The 20,034-nt window shown below is 37.7% G+C and overlaps 2 protein-coding genes across 4 annotated transcripts in view; one reads left to right on the top strand and one right to left on the bottom strand.

Annotated features, from left to right (window-relative positions):
- LOC105059780 (short integuments 2, mitochondrial) overlaps positions 1 to 12,999 on the bottom strand; it is a 46,647-nt gene extending 33,648 nt beyond the window's left edge. Inside the window, exons 1-5 of the mRNA XM_010943213.3 lie at positions 12,594 to 12,999; positions 3,905 to 4,009; positions 3,614 to 3,691; positions 1,902 to 2,043; positions 1,707 to 1,777 (exon numbers count right to left, since the gene is read on the bottom strand). Of these exons, the coding sequence (XP_010941515.1) occupies positions 1,707 to 1,777; positions 1,902 to 2,043; positions 3,614 to 3,691; positions 3,905 to 4,009; positions 12,594 to 12,755 (558 nt within the window). The 5' untranslated portion in view covers positions 12,756 to 12,999. The remainder of the gene's footprint in view (positions 1 to 1,706; positions 1,778 to 1,901; positions 2,044 to 3,613; positions 3,692 to 3,904; positions 4,010 to 12,593) is intronic.
- A 1,932-nt stretch (positions 13,000 to 14,931) lies between these two features.
- LOC105059781 (condensin complex subunit 2) overlaps positions 14,932 to 20,034 on the top strand; it is a 37,025-nt gene continuing 31,922 nt past the window's right edge. Inside the window, exons 1-3 of one of the 3 annotated variants that reach the window (XM_073245043.1) lie at positions 14,932 to 15,426; positions 15,540 to 15,641; positions 15,760 to 15,880. In XM_073245043.1, coding sequence (XP_073101144.1) covers positions 15,130 to 15,426; positions 15,540 to 15,641; positions 15,760 to 15,880 — 520 coding nt within the window. In that variant the 5' untranslated portion in view covers positions 14,932 to 15,129. The remainder of the gene's footprint in view (positions 15,427 to 15,539; positions 15,642 to 15,759; positions 15,881 to 20,034) is intronic. The other 2 variants (XM_019855573.3, XM_010943214.4) reach the window with 2 other exon arrangements.

Consider the following 20,034-nt stretch of genomic DNA (forward strand, 5'->3'; position numbering starts at 1 on the left):
TCTACGAGAGACAATGACACTTGACGAGCATCTAGATGTCAATATGTATGTTGTACTTTAAAGTTTAAATATAGGCAATTGATTCTATCATTTTATGTTTTGTATTTCACAAATTTATTTGATGATATTTCGCTTGACAACAAGGCTTGCTGTGCTGCTGCCAATGGCCGTTCCAACCAGTCGACGGCATGGTACGGTACGGCCCCATACCGTACTGAACCGACGAAGGCAAAGAAAGTGAATTGAGAGAAGAAAAAGAGAGAAATAGAGAGAGGGGGAAGAAAGAAAAGGAGGAAAACTCATTGAAGATGCCGTCAGACAGCCTCCGACTGGCCGCCGTGGCCGTCGGATGGCGCACTCCATGCGTGCAATGTTGCAGGCGTGAAATAGGGGCGATGCCCCTGTTTCATGGCTATTTTTTTTAAAAAAGTCCGAAATACAATCCGTTTACTGGCTTCACTTCGCCCCTGTTTCACGGCGATTTTTTTTAAAAAAATTCTGAAATACTTAAAGCCGGCAAACCGATTGTCGGATTCACTATTTTGGCCTTTTTTTAAAAAAAAATTCCAAAGTGAAGCCGGCAAACCTATTGCCGGCTTCACTATTCATCTTCGTTTTTAAAAAAGATGAACAGGAGCTGTCGCCCCTGTTCCGCAGTTGCGGCTCCACCCATCTGATTTTTGCCGTCCGGTGGCCACGACGGCTACCCGACAAACACCGACACAGCCCTTCCGTCAACTGCGCGTCCTTCGGTACATTGCTCCCCCCTCTGAGCTCTCTCTATCGCAAAAGCCCTATCGGGCAATAACCAAGCCGCGGAAGTCCTCCGATGGCCGCAGCGAAAGTCCTTCGATGGCTGCAGCGGAAGTCCTCCGATGGCCGCAGCGGACCACCGCTGGCCTCCAACGGCTAGGGCTTTTCCTCCCTCTCCTCCTCTCTCTCTTTCTCACTTTCTCTCTCTTTCCCTCTCCCTCCTCTGGTATACCGATTTCGCCAGCTGAACCATGCCAGTTCTCCGCCAGTCCAATACGGTACAGGGTGTACCAGTCGATTCGGGCCGGTACAGAATTTCTTGCTTGACAAGATTGTGGATATTGGCATTACTGTTAAATCATCCTTAACAGTATCAGAGATGACACCCTTCGCAAACCCACCACCACCACCATTGTTAGCTTCCACCCACCAAAAATAGGATTTTATGTAGGTTGTAGGGTATCTTTTTTAATTTGTTTCAGCACAATGCCATGATGATGTAAAAAAATCACTCTAAAACATCAACAAGCACTATATAGGATGTACTGGAATGATGGAAACATCAAAAAACATAAAATTAGATTTAAAATCATTCAAAAACCTAAAAAAAATGATTAGTTTTCATTAAACCCTAAAAAAATTGAAAAAAAAAAAAAACAAAAAATGGCATGCTGATTCGGAACCAGCACGCCATGGCATACCACATGTTGGTACGATACCATACAAAACTGGGGGCCTACCGATACAGGTCCCAATGCCAATTCTGCCAACCTTGACTTAAATCTTTGGTTGCAGATAAATCAACATGCCATCAGAGATATTTTAAATTGAGATTTGATAGAAGTTATAACAAAAGCAATATAGGATACTGAAACACTTTTAGCTCAAGTAAACCACGAAGAACACCAATAATAACAATCATTTTGAATAATGCTCAAAAAAATCAACTTGACCTTATATCCTGCAATATCCTGCGTAACACCTGGCAATGGTCCCACTACAGCTCGCTTGATCTTCTCCTGCACTACAGAGAAGCATCAAAAATAATATGTGATTAATATTTTTAAACTGGGTAAGATGAGATATCATGCACCAATATTTCTAACGAATGATGCGAAATATCATATACTTGTAACTTCATATCTTACCAGGAAAACGAGAAGTTGCAATCTGATGGATGGAATTTATGAGAGCTGACTTGCCAACATTAGGAACGCCAACAACAATGACAAGAAGTGTAGGTTCTCTACAGATCACTTCTTTCAACTTTAATTCCGCAAGTGCAAGAAGCTTTCATTCATAAACCACAAATCAGATTTCTTTGTAACTTGTACTACAACATAATCACAAAAATGCAGTAGTCCTCAAAAATCATGAAACATAGATAATCATTTGAACTATTTATTACGTCCTCTTAGCCAAAGCATAAAATGCTTATGACCTGAAGTCAAGCATCTTGGAAGTCACCATTTAAAATTTGACAAATCATATAATGTTCCACTAACTGAATGGAAGAAAAGAATATTTTCATACATAAGATATGGGCTGGGTCCAGCCAATTGACATACTAAATCATGATAATAAGAAGCAATTATGAGGTTCTCATGTAACAACCCCTCAAGAATGCAAATATATGTGCTTTGAAAGAAAAATTGAGCTTCAGGGATATTTTTCATCATAGATTTTCTTAAACATCTTATAAGTTTTTTTAAATAAGATAAAACCATCAAACAAAGATATCCCCAACTTTGCAAAAACAACAACAGCAACAATAGCAGTCAGGTCCATAGAAGGCAAGTACATCTACTCTAAGACAAGTGCACCTGTATCCCTGAACTCTTATTATATGTATGAGAGTAGCATCCCTTCAATATCATGAAACTTTTGGCATGGTATGCCTATTTGGAGCCTCATGGTCAAAAGAAATAATAAAAAATAAGCTTCTAGCATTTGGCTGAAAAAGACAAATTGGCATCTTTCAACTAAAACCAGCAAGACATATGTAGAAGACATCATGATCGACCAGAGAAGCCTAACCAGAAAGCAGATATCTATTCTCCTTTTAGCTTTAGCACTTCAACTTTCATACTTTTCATTGTTTGTCTAAGCAGAAACAAGCTCAAACCGATAAAATAGCTTAATACAACAAAGCAGACTTGTGAAACCAATACATATTAGTAATTAATCAGGTACAGCCCCACTATGGCCGTCCTTGATCTTTAAAGGTCCAAATTGTTTCTATCAAGTAATAAAATATATCTAAGAATTTCAACAGGTCAAACACTAAATATCCCATTTTGACTAACAAAGAGTTTATACCAAGAATCATCAACCCCCGCAACATGAGTAAAGCTAACCCCAATATTTGATGTAGATAAGAATGTCAAAGAAATCTATACAACCACAAAAATTTCAAGGTCAACAAACATGGCTGGTCATTCACATGAGACTATAATGTTCAATTAAGGTTTAGCCTTGGCCCCCATTCTGGTAACAATTAGGCATTGAGTTGGTACCAGGCCAAGAAGCCATCATACCAACACTTGAGTGTTGAGAACTTGGAACATAGTTGGCTGGTTGCATTCCAATACAATACCAGCCCTTGTATGTTCACACGCGAGCATTGACCAAAGCAAACCAAACTCAATTACGAACTGCATAGTATTGAATGATATCAAAGTATATAACATAGCAAAAAGAATTTATCTTTAATATGATTTGAAAAGAATTCATTGCTCACAAAGAAGTGGGATAATCAACCAAAATGTTTCTATTTTTAGTATTTTATAAATATTATAAATGCAATGGTTATTCGGTAAATGGCAATAATAATAGTAATATAATGATAAAGTTTACTGACCTGGGTGACAGAACTTTTACTGTGTGCACTGATTGGAAGACAATCTTGCTTGCATGAATCAAAATGCCGAACCCAATGCTGCAAATTATGAGAAAAACAAATGCTATAGCACAGGATACAAATTCAAAAATTTAAATGAATGAGAAAGGAGAAAAACAGCTAGTACTAAGGCCATAATTAAAATCCTTGAAAAGGAAACAAGGACATTAAAACAGAAGTAAAGACGGCAACTTCAAAGGAGGCCATACCATCAGCCCAAACAAGATAATGAATTAAAGCAAAACCACTTACATGCATTATATTCGGATTTGCTAAATCCTTCTTGTTTAGAGCAATTACACGCCTCTTAGAGGAAAGCACACTTTGGAGGTCCTTATTGGCTGAGGATAATGGAATCTGTCCATAAGTCACAGAATTAGAAATAAGCTTCTTGTCAACTGATAAAAAGAATGTCAAAAAGAGATTGTCTTGGATCTCCTCATATCTTTCAAATTAAAATTGTTCAAGCATTCGCACTGGAAGTTGTAAATGTTGCAGCCTCATATTGATGAGTTTGATTGCATAAATTTGGCAATGCTTGGGCCAAAAAGATTCATGTAAATAGAATTTTATGATGCTAAGCTCTTGACAGAAAAAAGGAAAGAAAATGTACAGATCAATAACATACAACCTATCAGGTGCAAGAAAATTTACCTTTTTTGACAATCTACTAGGAATACTTATCAAACCACTAAATAAAAGCAAACAAAGAAAAGAATGACATGAGCGCAAATAATAGAAAGACTCGTGAATCGTGATACTGGTACATTAAAACACTTCAGTTTCTCTTTGAACCACAAAAATTAAGAATCCTTTCTTACATTTCTTTTAAAACATCAACAATATATATGCAAAGGAGAGAGAATACATGGTTTCAAACCCTTCATCTAGATCAAAAAAGAGAATAAAAAAGTTCTTACAAAAGTAAACAGCCCAAACAAAGGAAAGAATCCAAACCGCAAATACCCACCAGAGGGGCTGATTGCATCTAAACACAGCATTAAAAGGGTAGGTAAGCATGGAATGACTGAAAACTCTCAACCTAGCACCCTTAGTCCACAAGGGATAGTCAAAGCAGGAAGTTTGAAGTTTCACCTAAAACTTCTATATTGGAAACATAAGTCTCAGTTTTGTCTCAGAACCAAACCATAAACTAGAGCCAGTTTTGAGCCAATTATACATACTATAGAATATAGATAAGGAAGTTTTGAGCCAGAAATAATAAAAATTTATCAACTGAAAAAAATCAACCATGAAGCCACCTCACACTTCAATCTCCACAAAACCTAGTTATCGCATAAATCCAAGTCCTCTTGTTATCTGGTAACTCGTGTAGGTTCCCCTCCTGCATAAGAGAGCTCTACACACATAAGATTCCCATCCATGACATAATTTTTCTAAAAACATCCAGCCTAAATGAATTCCCCACATGGGACTACTCTCTCTATGTGTGACCCTTATAACTCTTCTTTACAGTCTAATAACTAAAGAGCCACTTCTCATTCTACTTTCCCCATCTCCAATCTCTTTATTCCATATCACCTTTCTTTCATGATTCCTATTCTAATAAGCAAAAAAACTAGGACTCAACAAGAAAACCAATAATGCTATTTCTTAAATCTAGTTTGAATATCTTTGATGCTCTGAAGGTATGTGGTAGATTATGGTGTAGGCCATCTCTGTATTGTTTAAAACTTGAATCTAAGATTCTGTATCCGATCAAGTTATTCACAACTCACAATGGATCTTTATCCTATATTCTTTATCCCTCCCATGGTTAGTTTGGTGCTCACTTTTTTCACTTTTTCTATGTTTTTTTCTTGATCTATACCTAGAAGGTTGAAATCCAATATCTCTTCAGCTTTCTCTAGCATGCGATCTTTATTTCCAACTTGATTATTCCAACTTGATTACTCCCAATCTGATCTCAAGCTTGAAAATGAGAAACAAGAGAGCCTCAGCATAGTCCGACCTAAACCAACCCAAATAAGAAGCACTAATCGTACTTGACTTAATGAGAGAGAGAGGAGGTGGTGGAAATTTTGGTTGGATAAAGGGAGCAAGCAGGAGAGGGAGATAGAGAGAGAGAGGAGGAGGAGGAGGTGGTGGTGGTTTCAAACCGTGAAATACGGAAGCGAAAGAGAAAGAGGAGGTGGCCATTTTGGTTAGGCAAGGGAGGCAAGAAAAGGAGGAGGTGGTTTCGGCAAGCAACTTTGACTAAGTTCACCGTCTGCCAATGGTGGTCACATGAAGAGAGAGAGAGAGCAAAGTGAGGGCGACAGAGGGCAGGAGATGGAGGAAAAGGGGGGAGATAGAGGTACCCATCTCATGTGGGAGAGAGCAAGTTATTAAAGGAGCAAAGGGTCGGGGTGGGGGTGGCAAGAGGAGGAGAGGATCAAAGTTTGCCGACTTGAAACCGGATCCCATACCAGCCAGCTGGCGGTACGGATTGGTACGTCCTGTAGCAACCCATACCAAGCCCGAACCGACATGAAAGTGAAAGCAAGGAAGAGGAAGAACCGAAAAGGAAAAAAGCGAGAGAGGGACGAGACAGAGGAAAAAAAAAGGAAGACTGGTGAAGATGCCGATGGTGGCCACCAGAGGGCCGTGGAGGCCCTCAAAGGGCCAGCAACACCTCTAGAGCTCCACCATCTCTCAAAGGAGACAAGAGTAGAGAGAGTGAGAGAGGGAGGGAGAAAGAGAAAAGGAGGGGAAGGCAGTGGGGAGGCCATCAGAGGCTCGTCGAGGCCCCTGATGGCAAAAATGGGCCCCACAGCTTCCATGGTGTCGATACAGGGACAACATGCCCCTATTTTAGAGTAATTTTTTTTGGAAAGATTTAAGATGAAGTCGGCAACTGATTTGTCGGGTTCACTTAAGTGAAGCCAACAAACCAATTGCCAACTTCACTATTAAATCCCCAAAAAAATAAAGATCGCAATTTCACAATTGTAACAAGGGCTTCTCATCCCTGTTTCAGCCGCACTGAGGGGCAGGGCCATCTAGGGGCCTCCCCAGCCCTCCAGTTGGCTGATGGCCATCGCCGACTATAAACGGCTCTCCCTCTTTTTTCCTCCCTCTCTCTCTCTTCGATTCATCCTATCCCGCGCACCACCAGCATCCACGGGCCTCTGGCAGCCCTCTGGCCACCTCTAATGGCCTTCCCAGCCTTTCCCATTCCTCTCTCTTTTCCTCTCTTTCCTTCTCTCCTCGCCAGTTTCTTGTTTTGAATAGCAGAACCATCCCGATGGGCCACTGATACGGTCCGACAAGCCCCAAACTAGGTGGTTTGGAACAGTTCGGCATTCCTTGGAGAGGGTAATAGGTTTAGAGTTTCTGCATTTCCTTTTTTTTCTTTTATTAACTTTTCTTTTCAATTCAGTTTTAAAAAAAATTATGTTGTATAGTATATAAATTTTAACCAATAAGTTTCACATAAAAAATACATATGTTATATATATTATATCTATAATTTGTGTCAGGCAAGGCTGAGCTAAAATATGGCAAGCCTAAGTCCAACTCGATCGAAAACTCAACTCTTTCACACTAATTGGACCAAAAGTCTTAGCGAGCCAATTTTTCCCATGTCTAGTTCCAACAATAATCAATTACAAAGGTATTATTTTTTCATGTATAGTTTGATAGTTCCTTGATTAATTTTATTTTGGGTGAGCAGGGGGTTGATAATGTGTTGTGTATAATGTTTTTTTATTTTTTATGAACAAATAGGAATATGCCAAAGCTCCCCATCCTCTCTTGGATGGCTCCATCAAACATATAGTTACATGATCTGATTATTTTATCCATGCTTACTTCAAGGGATTTTTATTTTGTTATTTCTAAATTATGTATTGTATTTAAGAAACATGATAAAATATAAAAAACCCCTTGTCTCTTTGTTCCGGTTAATTTCATTTAATACCATGCACAGCACATGATTAGTTTCATTTCATTATATATATATCAGATATTTGGTCTTTAGGTTTCATTGTTTCTTCATTTCTTTCAATCAGATTTCAAATACCATCAACATGGGACAATATTTATGGTACTGTACCATTTTGATGAAGAAATGGGATCGATACTCGGTGTGGGATGCCAAAAAAGGTGGAACCGGTTTTTACGATCATACTATACCAACAATCAAGATGCACTAGGAGTCAGTATGACTGGTTCCTTTTCATTCTTGTTGATATTAACTATTACAGTCCATCCTAACTATACTGATATCCTACCATTCTAGCTCAAAACTGGTATAGGGTCTAGAATCGATATTTTAAGCCTTGCTTTCAATCTTGAAAACATTTTATTTAGATCAAGCTCCAATTTGTGAATTCTTAGAAGATTCTTGATGCACTATAAAATTATGCTCCATAGGGATTAAAAGAAAATATAGTTTTTAGTAGGTTTGTTGTACCACCCCATACAGGGCATACTGCACCATACCAGTACAGTGTCTCATACAAACACTTTATCAACACTCTCGTATCATACCGAACTGTATACCGACATTATAATAGGATGGTACGGATACAGGGTCCGATACCGAAATGGTGAACCTTAATTTTTACAATAGTTGATATAATATAAAGTAACATAATATGGTATAAATAGTTTTTTATTAGACAGAAATTTTTTAAAGGCCTGAACAAGATAAATTTTAACATGATAATTAGTCTATTTTCTTGGCCCATTTTAGTTTGCTTTATTACTATAAATTCTTCACTAGTTTTAGTTCAAGTGAAATCTGATAAAGTTTAAAACACTAAAACTACAAAATTTGCCAAAATGAAACTCATTATAAGCCTAGTTGAAACCAAAACTTGTTTCTCAATCCTGCACTCAAATACTTGTATATCTTTGCTCAAACTTCTGTTAGATGATTTGAAAACATATATGCATACAAATGATGCATTGGAAACTACAAAAGTAAAGTTTCTTCCTTAATAATATGTGTGAACACTAAGAGGAGACTTGGAAGCTGTTCATTCTTCTAGATTATGACTCAAATGCCTAAAGGACTAACTATATGCATAAATTTTCAAACTTCAAGAAGTATAAGCAATAGTGAAAGGAGAAAACCATTGCCATGTCCAAGAGGAGACACGTGTATCTAAAATCCAAAGGAGAAAATGGGCAAAAAGGAAAAATGATAGGTGGCCTTCCAACAAGACATATTAGAAATCTAAAATTAGTCAAATCATAACCTTGCAAATGTCCTCAACTACCTTCCTCATAACATGAACATAAAATGAGATATTAGATAACAAAGGATGACAAATTAAAAAAGCCTTCTTGAACTTCAAATAAAGCCTCATATCCAGATGGACACTCAAACATTACAGATATTCTTCAAGGAGCTACCGGAGCATCCTTTCTAGGCTAAAGATCATTCGCACATCTGTCCACTATTTGATAAAGCAGGTGGCGCAAGGGAAGGTGTTCAGACTCCTAACGGGATAGACATAAGCCTCAAGGCATTAGGAGTAAGCCTCTTGTTTTTTCCTAAAACATTTATAAATTTAGGATAAAATAATGTGAAAATAATCAAATTAAAGGATGCACATATTATTTTGACTTGGCTAAGTTGTTGGGTAGAAACAAAACATTCCGCACAATAAATGTGTAAAGGTCTCCTAATGTCTAGACTACAGTAGTGACTAAACCATACCTAAGTTTGTAATTTGAGTCAATAGACAATGTCATGTAATGATACAGATTTTCCTTCTCTTTGATTGTGACAGCAATCAAAGCTTTCATCATGTAATGATATAAAAAGATATCCATATCCTTCCATCTATTTGGGTATGGAAATAATCATACCCGAAGTTGTATGCCCCTCATGTAAGGCTGAACACTAATTTCTAAGCTTGAACACTCACATTATGATGTAGTTTAGTTTTGAATCATGATTCACTTGAACAACTTTAAATTCTCTAATTTTTATTTTCGGTCAATTCATAGAGATATTTAATTTTGAGGCCATTATTATAATAACATTTTGAGTACTATTCTGATTAAGGTATCATCTAAAGGTCCTTCTCTGGGTCAAGATTGGAATAGGATGTTTTAAACTTATTAGCAGTGTGATTTGAAAAGATCATGACGGCCTTTTACGACAGATCCTATGGAGATACAAATTTTCTATTCTAGGAGAGTTTGTTCTTTTCGCTAGGAAAGTGAAACGGAACAAGTCCTCGTCCAAGTCAATTAAAGAGTCAAATTTAGTAAAGCCATATGGTCCTTTTTGCTATAAAAGAGTGTAAAAATCTTTTTTTGATGACAAATATTGAATATATTGAATATTTGCTCTCTATTGAGCATTATAGCCCTTCTATATTCTCTTTGTTACATCTATTTGCCCCTAATCTCTAGATATTTGAAAAATATCACATCAAAATACAACTTTCCATAACATGATCTTGAAAAAAGAGAGAGAAGTAAACCACCAAGCATCTTAAAGCATATTTAAAGTTCAAAAACAACATCAAAATACCACTTTCCAAAGCATGTAGCTGAACAAAACATAACAAAAACGAATCAGTAGACATGCTAGAGTAGCTTAATGCCTTCACAAATTATTATCAAAATCATTACTTGAATTCTCATCACTTCTATCTGCACTAGATTTATAATCATCATCCTCCTTGTCTATCTCCTTCAAGTTAACCTTTTACATTAGCTCCCTTTATTTCTATCAGCTTCACTCAACAGAAAGACCCTCAAAGTAACATTAAGACAAATCTTAGGGCATGAAAAGGATATAAAGAGTAGTGCTGGAATTAGAGAGGCACTCTCTGTCTCTCTCAAACACGAACACCTTCACTTTGGCCCAAGCACTTACCCAGGCACCACCTTACTAAACCTGCCTCACCTGGGAACTGTTAAGTTGGTATAGAGTTGCCTCACCCACCCAAGAGCCTTGGCAAGCACCTAGAGTGCCTTTGACTATATCACAAGTAATTTTTGGAAAGATTTCCCTTCCGCTGTAAAGTGAAGTAACCCTCAAATAAGCCCTTTTTGATAATGCATTCATCAACTGGAAGTAATAAATCAGATTTCTACATAGTTACAAGAGAATTAAAATGACATGAAGATGCAAAAGAGCGTGTGTGTGTGTGCATGTTTGTTCATGATAGTTTAAGAATTTTATCTTGATCCAAGTAAATTGAGGCAAAATGTATGTTTAACTTGATTAGGATATGTCCTAACCCATGAAGACTTTGGAGCATTATGGTTGAAGCAATTAATTCAGGTTTAATATTTCACTAGGGTTGGCTTTACAGGAGGAGTCATGGACTTGCTTGCTATTCGTGAGGTTTATGGTAGGGTTTTGTATAGGTAACAAGGACCAAATGTTAGTAGCATAGACAAAAGTCATTCTTTAAAACAAAGCAATAATATTTATCAAGTTTGTTAAAATGTTAAGACTGGAACCTGATTCCTGGTTGGAGAAAATAAAAGGCTCTATTCTTTATTTTAGTTTATAATTAGCAATTCTACATACGACCCAGTGGGATATAAATATATATGATTTTAAAAGAATTGTCTAATCTAAATTTGATTGAAAGTAATATTCATTTAGACAATTTTTGCTCAAAGTAAGATGCTTAGTTACATTTAGATTGTTCAAAAGAAATGCCGCTAGAGGTCCAAATGTAGCAAAAAAGATTAATTCTCTTGCAAAGAAAATATAGTTACCTCCATGATTAAAGTGAGACCTTCACCCTAATTTTGATAAATTATGACCATCATGAAAATCCCACCAAGTTCCACAAACTTCCCAAGTGAGGGGAAGAATAGGCAACATGCAAATGGCATCCATATGGCATCACCAATGAGATTCAAAATTAAACCACATTCATATCATACTATGAAATTTTTAAGAGGGGAAAAAGTCTTTCCCTTCCAATTAATGATAAGATAATATGAAGAAGACACTTCATTCAAATGGGGGCTGTGATCAATCCTAAAGACTAAGAGATGACTTACTATTAACATGAACTGACATGGGCATGTGCAAGGCCCTGTAGGGGGAGGATACAAGCCGCGGCATGCCATCAAGACAAGAGAGCAAAGAACTTAAGGTTCAAGAAGTGTATCATTCAGAAAAAAACTTTGCAATGACAACTGAAATTAATTGTGGTCTATCTTCCCCAGGTTCCACTGCACCTGGCTGAATGAAAATGAGCTTTCAAGCTTCAGATATATTGGACCAGGGGCGAGCAGCAAAGCGAACGGAGTCAGGCCCAAGCACTTAACCACTTCTTGATAGCGTACCAGACCTGACCTGCGTTTTCACTGTGACCTTCTCTTCTTTCTTATAAGAGACCAAAGCGGACCTACTTTCAGATCGAAAGAGAAAGAAAGGCTATGAAATAGTTTTGGACAGAAAAAAGCAGGAACAAATCTATCTGCATAACCTGCCCTTGCGTATGTTCTTTTTGCCGAGTGGTAGGCTTGCCCCTCCAAATGGGATTTAGAATATCCCAAAAAAGTAGGCTCTGTAAGGTGGTTCTTAAATAAGATGCAAGGTTCTGGAATAAGGCATATGTAGTACTTGATTTTGCTCCAACATAAAATAAGAAAGAAGACTGATTTGTTCAATCATTATATAAACCAATGAAGTAGCGAGCAGGTTTAGATTGGTTCTTTTTTCGGAATTTGCGATCATTTAGCGTCACTGATAAATTGAAATTCCTTGGTGATAGTTTCAGACTCTTCGGAAGGCCAAAGAAGACAATCGAAGCACCCAAGCTCCTAAAGAGATATAATTGCATCTTCAAAGCCCATTCTTCTTATTAAAGACAATTTCCCTTTATGCAAAACGACAAAGTCTCCATTAAAAAAACACCAGAAAAGCATGGGATTTGCTTGTTTTTTCATGATTCATAACGATGCACTTGCGAGAAGAAGAAAGCGAAGCAAAAGGATGACTGACCCGAGAGTCGCGGACCTCAATGACGAGGTCAGCAATCTTGAGGCGGTCGCGGATGGCCCGAGTGGCGGCGGCCATGTGGCCAGGGAACCAGTTGATGACCCCGCCGCTGGCGTTGAACCCCATATCTGCTATCCGTTTCCCCACCTTCGCCATTACCCCCATCCCCTCCAAACCCAGCACTAGAACAAACTCTTATAATCCCAAGGAAACGCTCAACTGGAGGAGGAGGAGAAACAGTTTTTTTTTTTTTCCTTTTCTTTTGGTTTCTTTTTCGTGGTGAGGGGACAAAAAAGAAAGAATATGATGTCGCTATGCCTCTGCTCCTCTATTTCATCTCTCTGTGGTTGTTTGCGTTGGAGGCGATGCGGGAAACAGAAGAGATGAAGAGCACCGCGGTGGGAGACTGCTTCGTATGGCTCGAGCCTCGGCCAGCCCGCACCCGAGCCTAAATTTTCCAGGCGGAGCGCTGCTGTTTAATGTCGCGGACCCCGGCCCGGTCATGAAGCCCTGCCCGCGCTGGATTTTTTTTTTTTTTTTTTTTTTTTCTCGATCATTTTGTTAAATTATTATAGTTTTGATTAAAATATTATCATAATTCAGTCCTTTAGGACTTGTTTAGTTCACAAAAATTTGAGAGGAAAGAAGTAATTTCTGAAAATTTGGAAGAAAGTCTCAGTATTTGATTGTAGGTTTAAGGGGAGAGAGAATAGAAAAATCACTTCTCATTGAAACTTCTCATGTTTCATAGGAAATGAAAACTCATGAATATGTGGGTTTTAAAACTTCTCATGGAATGAAAATTGATGATATTTTTTTACCACAAATATCATTTTAAAATCCATCACTAAGCTTTTGCAAAATATCAATAGATGTTATGATGATGATGTAAATATGTAATTAATGAAAAATATAAATTCTCAAAAATATCATTTAAATATTATCATAATAAATATTAATATAGCATTATATTAATATTATCCTAAATTTTATATAAATATAAAACTATATTTATATTAATATTTATATTATAATTTTTATTTTAATATTATTTTAATATTTATACTAATATAATATTTTAGTAAATAATTTATCTAAAATTAATTTTAAAAAGAATAAATTTATGATGCATTTCTATCAGTTTGGACTTAAAAACTGTTTCTAGACTTAAATCTATATTCCTTTTCAATTTTTCTCTTCAAATTTGCTCGATTTGGAGGAGAAAAAATTACAGATTTAAAAAAATTTGTATTCTATCTGTTTGTCCCATTTCTTTTTTTTATACTTATAAAAAAAATTATAAAAAAAATATTAACTTTCTCTTTCATTTTTTTCTCTTCCCTCCTATTCTTCCCTTTCAACCAAGATGTAAAAGAGGATAAGGCTAAGTTGAATGGGGCAGAATAACAAGGGTGTAAAATAGTGAGGCAAAGGCTCGACTTGGTGTCTATGTAAGCTAGGATAATTGGACGTGCTGAGTGTGATTAGATGATTAGGTTGGGCCAAGGCTCATACTCTAGAATCATGCTAAAACATTTTTGTGCAAGTGTAGTTCCCTAGAAGATTTGTCTAGAATATTTTGTCTTAGGTCCTGGTCAATTGGGTTTGGGTTGGATTGTATTTTAGGCTCAGGTCACGTTTAGAGCTTAGTTTGGATGGATTTTGGGCCTACATTGATGTTGGATTGAGGGTTTTAGTTTGGGTTGCATCCAAGTATAGAAGATTTACTTTTCTTTTCCCCAAGTGACAATTTAGGACCAGATGATTAAGTCGAAAATCTAATGAGATTTATAAGTTAGGTCAGTACAATCAGTAAAATTATTGAATTGTAGGCAGAGTACATTTGCAATCTAATGATTTTGTTAAATAAACTGGCCCAACCACAAATCTCATTGGATTTTCAATCCAATCATCCAAATGAACCTTTCAGATATTGTTCGGACTATCACTTTTTGGCAGTTCTCGCAATGGAACTTGGAGATGCAGTGGATCTTAAAATCGCCAACCACTTTCTATCTATCCTTCAAGCTTTGGACAGAAACTTTTGCCCCATTCTTCTACCGGGAGATTTGCTTGGACGCGGCCCAAAGCTTGCTTGAAGATCCTTCGGTGAAATGCTTCCTCATATGCTCCACTTCTCCATCCATCCGTGACTCCGCTCGTGATATATCTTTTAGCAGTACAGCCGTCGCATATATTTGAAACGGAAAGTGCCCGATAACGCCGAAAACCTTAGCAATTCAGCCGACGGTTTTTACTGAATCACGGGGGCACAATTGGTATTTCGGCTAATATTAATCACCGACCCGCTGCATCTTGAGAAGACAAACCGGGTTTAAAGTCGTCCAAATATCATTCAAGAAGGGCCGAGCGGTTTCTTCCTTGGATTCAAATTACACAGCAACGGAGGGAAATCCAATTTCTCTCCCCCTTTCTCTCTCTTAAAGCGAGAGAAAATAAAAGAAACAAAAAGAGGGGAACCCTTCGTCCCAGCGGTCGATCCGTAGACGGATATCGGAAAGGGGAGAGAGGCACCAAAATGGGAGATGAGTGCCGCACCCCGCCGCCGAACCCTTCGAGGCCGATGGCGTCGAAGCCCCGGCCACGGACTCCCACGGCCGCCATTCTGCAGTCGCCGACGTCCCACGCCTTTCCTCTGGGCTCCAACGACGATGAGCTCGAACGCGCCCAGGCCCGCGCCGCCCGCGCCGCCTCCATCCGCCGCCGGTCCTTCGCCCCCAACCGTTCTGCCGCACCCTCCGCCCCCCACGATCTCTTGGACCACGACCAGATCATGGATCTATTCCACAACTGCATCAAGCTCGCAAGCGAGAATGTTCGTCCTCTCCCTCATGCCTCCTTGTGCTGCATTGTCTATCTAGGGTTATGATCTCAAATCTTCTTCAACTTCTTTTCTCATGTTCTTTTTGTTCTGTTTTTGTTCTGCAGAAGATAAACCAGAAAAACACGTGGGAGCTGGGTCTCATAGACCATCTCAGCGAGATCATCCGAGTTAGACCCGAAGATGATGACGAGACCAATTTCCAGAAGGTTTTTTTTTTTTATAATCGTTCTTGTTTTTTGGCTGATTCTTTTGGATTTCTTGGCGCTGGTATTTACATGGCAAGAGTTGGTCTCCTTCACTGACTTATTACAATTTCTGGTGTAGGCGAGCTGCACTCTGGAGGCTGGGGTGAAGATATATTCTATGAGAGTAGATTCAGTGCATTCTGAGGCATACAAGGTCCTTGGAGGGATCAATCGGGCTGGCAGAGAAGAAGAAGAGAAAGGTTTTATTCTTTTTTCTTATCTCTCTCTCTCTCTCTTTTTTTAAAAAAGTTTTAATTTCGTCCTCTAGGTGGTTTTTGTACTTTATATTGACCATGAATGAAATAAAGAACACAGCCAACGCTGGTATCGGATTTAGTAGAAAAAGGTAAAGGGTTGGCGCTGGGACAGTGCCCATATTTAAAAAGCATGGCAAACTTTGAAATGGTTTTTAATCTGATATTTGTTAAGTGCTAAGACTTTTCTTGTATGCAAGTGCCACGACCCAACTAGTTTGCAGTAAGTTGGCAGGGGGGTAGGCCAGGATACCACTCATATATCATGTGCTGTAATGTGACCATGTTGTGAAACAAACTGAGCACTTGCCAATCAAATCATCACTCATAAGCAATGTGCCATGCCATATCTTCATTGCAGCAAGAAATAGGCAAGGCCTCCTAGGGATAAAGTTTTCCAAATGTGTCTAATGGAAGAGGGATGGAGACAAGGTTCCACATCAAATTAACAAAGAACAGAAGCCAATCTAGAGAAAAAGAAAGATTTGTTTTGCAACTTGAAATGTTGTAACTTTGACTGGAAAGAGTACTTAGTGGATAGAATTATGTGAAGGGGAATCAACATTGTATGTTTTCAAGAATGAAAGCTCGAAAATTATTGGGCACATACAATTGTTACAAGCTTCTATAGGTACAAATGGAAAAATACTAGAAACTTAGTAGATACTAGAGGGGATGCTTGGTTGCAAAATAGCTTTGGAAAGGATATCCCTTATACTGTTGAAAGGATATCCTATTCTGTGAAAGAGGCATATTTTAGTATTTGACTGATGGAATAAGTGCACAAATTAAGTGGAGGAAATAAGGTGCATTTAATGCACATTAAACATTGTGATGATTTAGATTTTATGGAAGAGACCAAATACCTCTCTCACTTTTTTGATTGTTTATAATGTAGATATGGACAAAATGATAATTGAAGGAAATTGGGACAAGCCTATTCCATAGTATATGTCTATTCCTCCATTTTGGCAGAATAAACATATATCGTGTGGGCCCATTTATACTCCCACATGGCATAAGTTCCTAGTCCATGGTCCATTTTGCACTTGGTGAGGATATCCCCCTATTTGTGGGGTACCCCATGATCATTCCGCAACCAAACACTGTCATAGTGGACAAAGAAACAAAGGATAATGTTGTAGATGTAGAAAAGGGCAGAGAATACTCATGATTATTAGGTTTCATATAGATTAGGAGACATTTAATGTAGCTAGTACTTTTTTATTGCAACCGGGTATGGAGGAAGGAGTATGTTAGTAGTTTTGGATGTTAATGGATTCATTCCATGTACCAAAAAGAGAATAGATAGATATTAGCATCGACATATATGGGAAAGTAGGGAAAGTGATATGGGATATGAGAGGGTAATGGTGGATACGAGTTTGGTTATAAGAATTTATAGGAAGATTCAATTTTTGAGTTTGTAGTGGCTTCTTACCTAGCAAATTAAACACATATTTTAAGAAGAGAGATGAAAATTTTCTAGTTACATTTCAAGGAGTATATTGATATTTCAAGGAGTATATTGATATTTCATCACTAGATCACATTGTCCTATGGAGAAAAAAGAGACATTAGAATGCACAAATTGTAAGGTGAAAACAAGGAAAAGATTGATCACATGAGATAAGCTGCTAGTCCCAATGTTTTCACTAGGTGCAGGAACAAAAGCAAGTAAATCATGAAATGTCCAATGATAAGATGGCAAAGTTTAGAAGGGGAACATGTAACCATCTTCTATAGATAAATTATTGATGAAAGAAAATGGAACCTGAGAATTATGCCAATAGAACATGAGATTATGTGGTTGAGTGTATTAAGAGAGATATTAAGATGTTCTTGGGAGCTGAAAGGTAAAGGCCATATACATAGATAAATTGGTGGTTGAATGATGAGGAACAAGAAGAAATTAAATTTAAAAAAGAGTTTTCTTGAAACAAAGATAAAGAAAAATCAGTATGAAGGACCTTGAAAGATATGGAGAAAGTTGAGAAACATGTAAGAAGAGCTTGCAAGGCTAAATATGGGCCCGTGATAATTTATAAATTATGAGAACAAAACTTTTTAAAAGTAAATTGTAGGAGGATGTGAAATCTTGGAGATATGAATCATGTTTTATGCATTTAAAAATGGGATCGTGATATTTGGTGAGAGACTAAGGATATTCAAGATGAATGTTCTATAAATTAAATTAGATTTTGTTAGAGAAATTTGTATAAATGCATGAATTGGTAGTTGCCAAGTTTTCTTAGCTAAATCCAAAAGTACCAAAGTTGGGATAGCTTTGCAAAGGATATAAAAGACAAGTCATTAGGGCTAGATCAAATATGTTCGGAAAATCATGGCGAGTGTTGGGATAATTTGGTCTACTAGTTTATTCAGAGGTTTTAGTAACCAAGGAATACCAAATATTAATTGTAGACATATTATGGAACTTTTCTGTAGGAAAAGAGGCAGAAAATTGATCCAAGTATTTTGAATTTAAAGTTATAACATTAAGATGAAAACAACAATCTCAAACTACAAGTTTGTTTATTGTCAGCAAGGTCAATGTATTTGAGACTATCTATCTTCTTGCTAATGCAATTTATAGAAAGAAATGTAGAATTAAAAGAGCTGGCACATAGTATTTATCAACTTAGAGAAGGAAAACTAACTGTAGCATACGAAAAAATGCAATGGATTTTAAGAAGAAAGGATGCGCATAAACATTGTAATGAAATTATTAGGCACATGTACGCCAGAGAACTGACAAGTATTAGGAGTACCTGTAGTGTGACTAGTTTCTTTCTAGTTATAGTGGGCATATATTCAAGATAATCACTAAGCTTATGCCCTTTTATGCTTACAATTGATAAGATTTTTGATAATATTCATCAAGAAGTACCATGGTGTATACTATATAGCAGTGATTGCTGAACTGAACTGAATTGCGTGGTTTGACCTATACTCAATCGAATGACACCCAGTTGGAATGGTTTAGCGTCACACCTTGATTCAGCTATAAAAACTCTTTCGATGGTTTGATGGTCTCCCTTGCCTCTATTCGAAGATTTGTGAGCCTTTGAGGGCACTCCTTCACAAAGCCATGGGATGCCACTCACTGCCCTCTCGGCCATCACCAATAATCCTCCTCCCCCTCTCTCCCCCTTTCCACATTTGCCATGGCCCTCATCCTCGGATTATGGGCCTACCTTGGTGAATAGTGGCCTTCTTCCATGGTCCCCAAACCCCTATGGGCTCTCAATTGGACCTTGGCTGATTTGAGGGGATTTGCCACTGTGCATGGTGTTCGTATTCCTAGCTTGCCGGAACAAGGAGGATTTGTCACTAGCAAGCCTCCTCGCCCTCTCACTCTCTCTCCCCCCTCCCTCTCTTTCTTCCTCTCTCTTTCTTTCTCTCCATCCCTGTCCCCCTCCCCTTTCCTTGTTTTGGCGCGCTCTTGAACAGCATAGTATGGACCTGTACTATGCCAAATCAATCACTGACAGCTACGAGCCCTAGTACCAATTATAGTATCATTTGATTGGAAGAGGATAAAATCAAATGCTAAATTCAGTGTTTCAAGAAAGATGCAGAGGATAAGACCTTAATGAGTTAGCTAAACAAAATCATAGTACATGGAATGCAAGGCAACTTTAACCAAAATAAAGATGAAAATAATTTCCTAGTCAAGATTGATACAAAGGATATAGAAAGTCATTTGTTTTGTTCTCTAAAAAGAGTGGAAAGATAGATGAAAAGATAGATATAAAATTAAAGCCAAATGGACTAATTGGAAAGGTGCTTCTATGGTGTTGTTTGACTTTTGCAGCTTGATGAATTTTGGAAAAAAATATGCACAGTGATAGTAAGGCCTAAAATGTTGTGACACAAGCTAATGGCAAGAAAGTGGGTCTATGAAGACAAGTTGAATATATGATAATTCTTGGAAGGAATAAAGTGTGAAATGAGTATATTAGAGAAGTTATAAGTGTTGCATGAACTAAAGAGGTGTATGACCATCTACAACAAACATACAAGGAAATGTTTGTTAAGAGAGGTACTCAAGTTTTGTGCTGAAGGCCTTAAGAAGGGAGAGGAAAAGGCCTAAGGTC

This window comes from Elaeis guineensis, chromosome 10, assembly GCF_000442705.2.
Source record: "Elaeis guineensis isolate ETL-2024a chromosome 10, EG11, whole genome shotgun sequence".
Taxonomy (NCBI): domain Eukaryota; kingdom Viridiplantae; phylum Streptophyta; class Magnoliopsida; order Arecales; family Arecaceae; genus Elaeis; species Elaeis guineensis.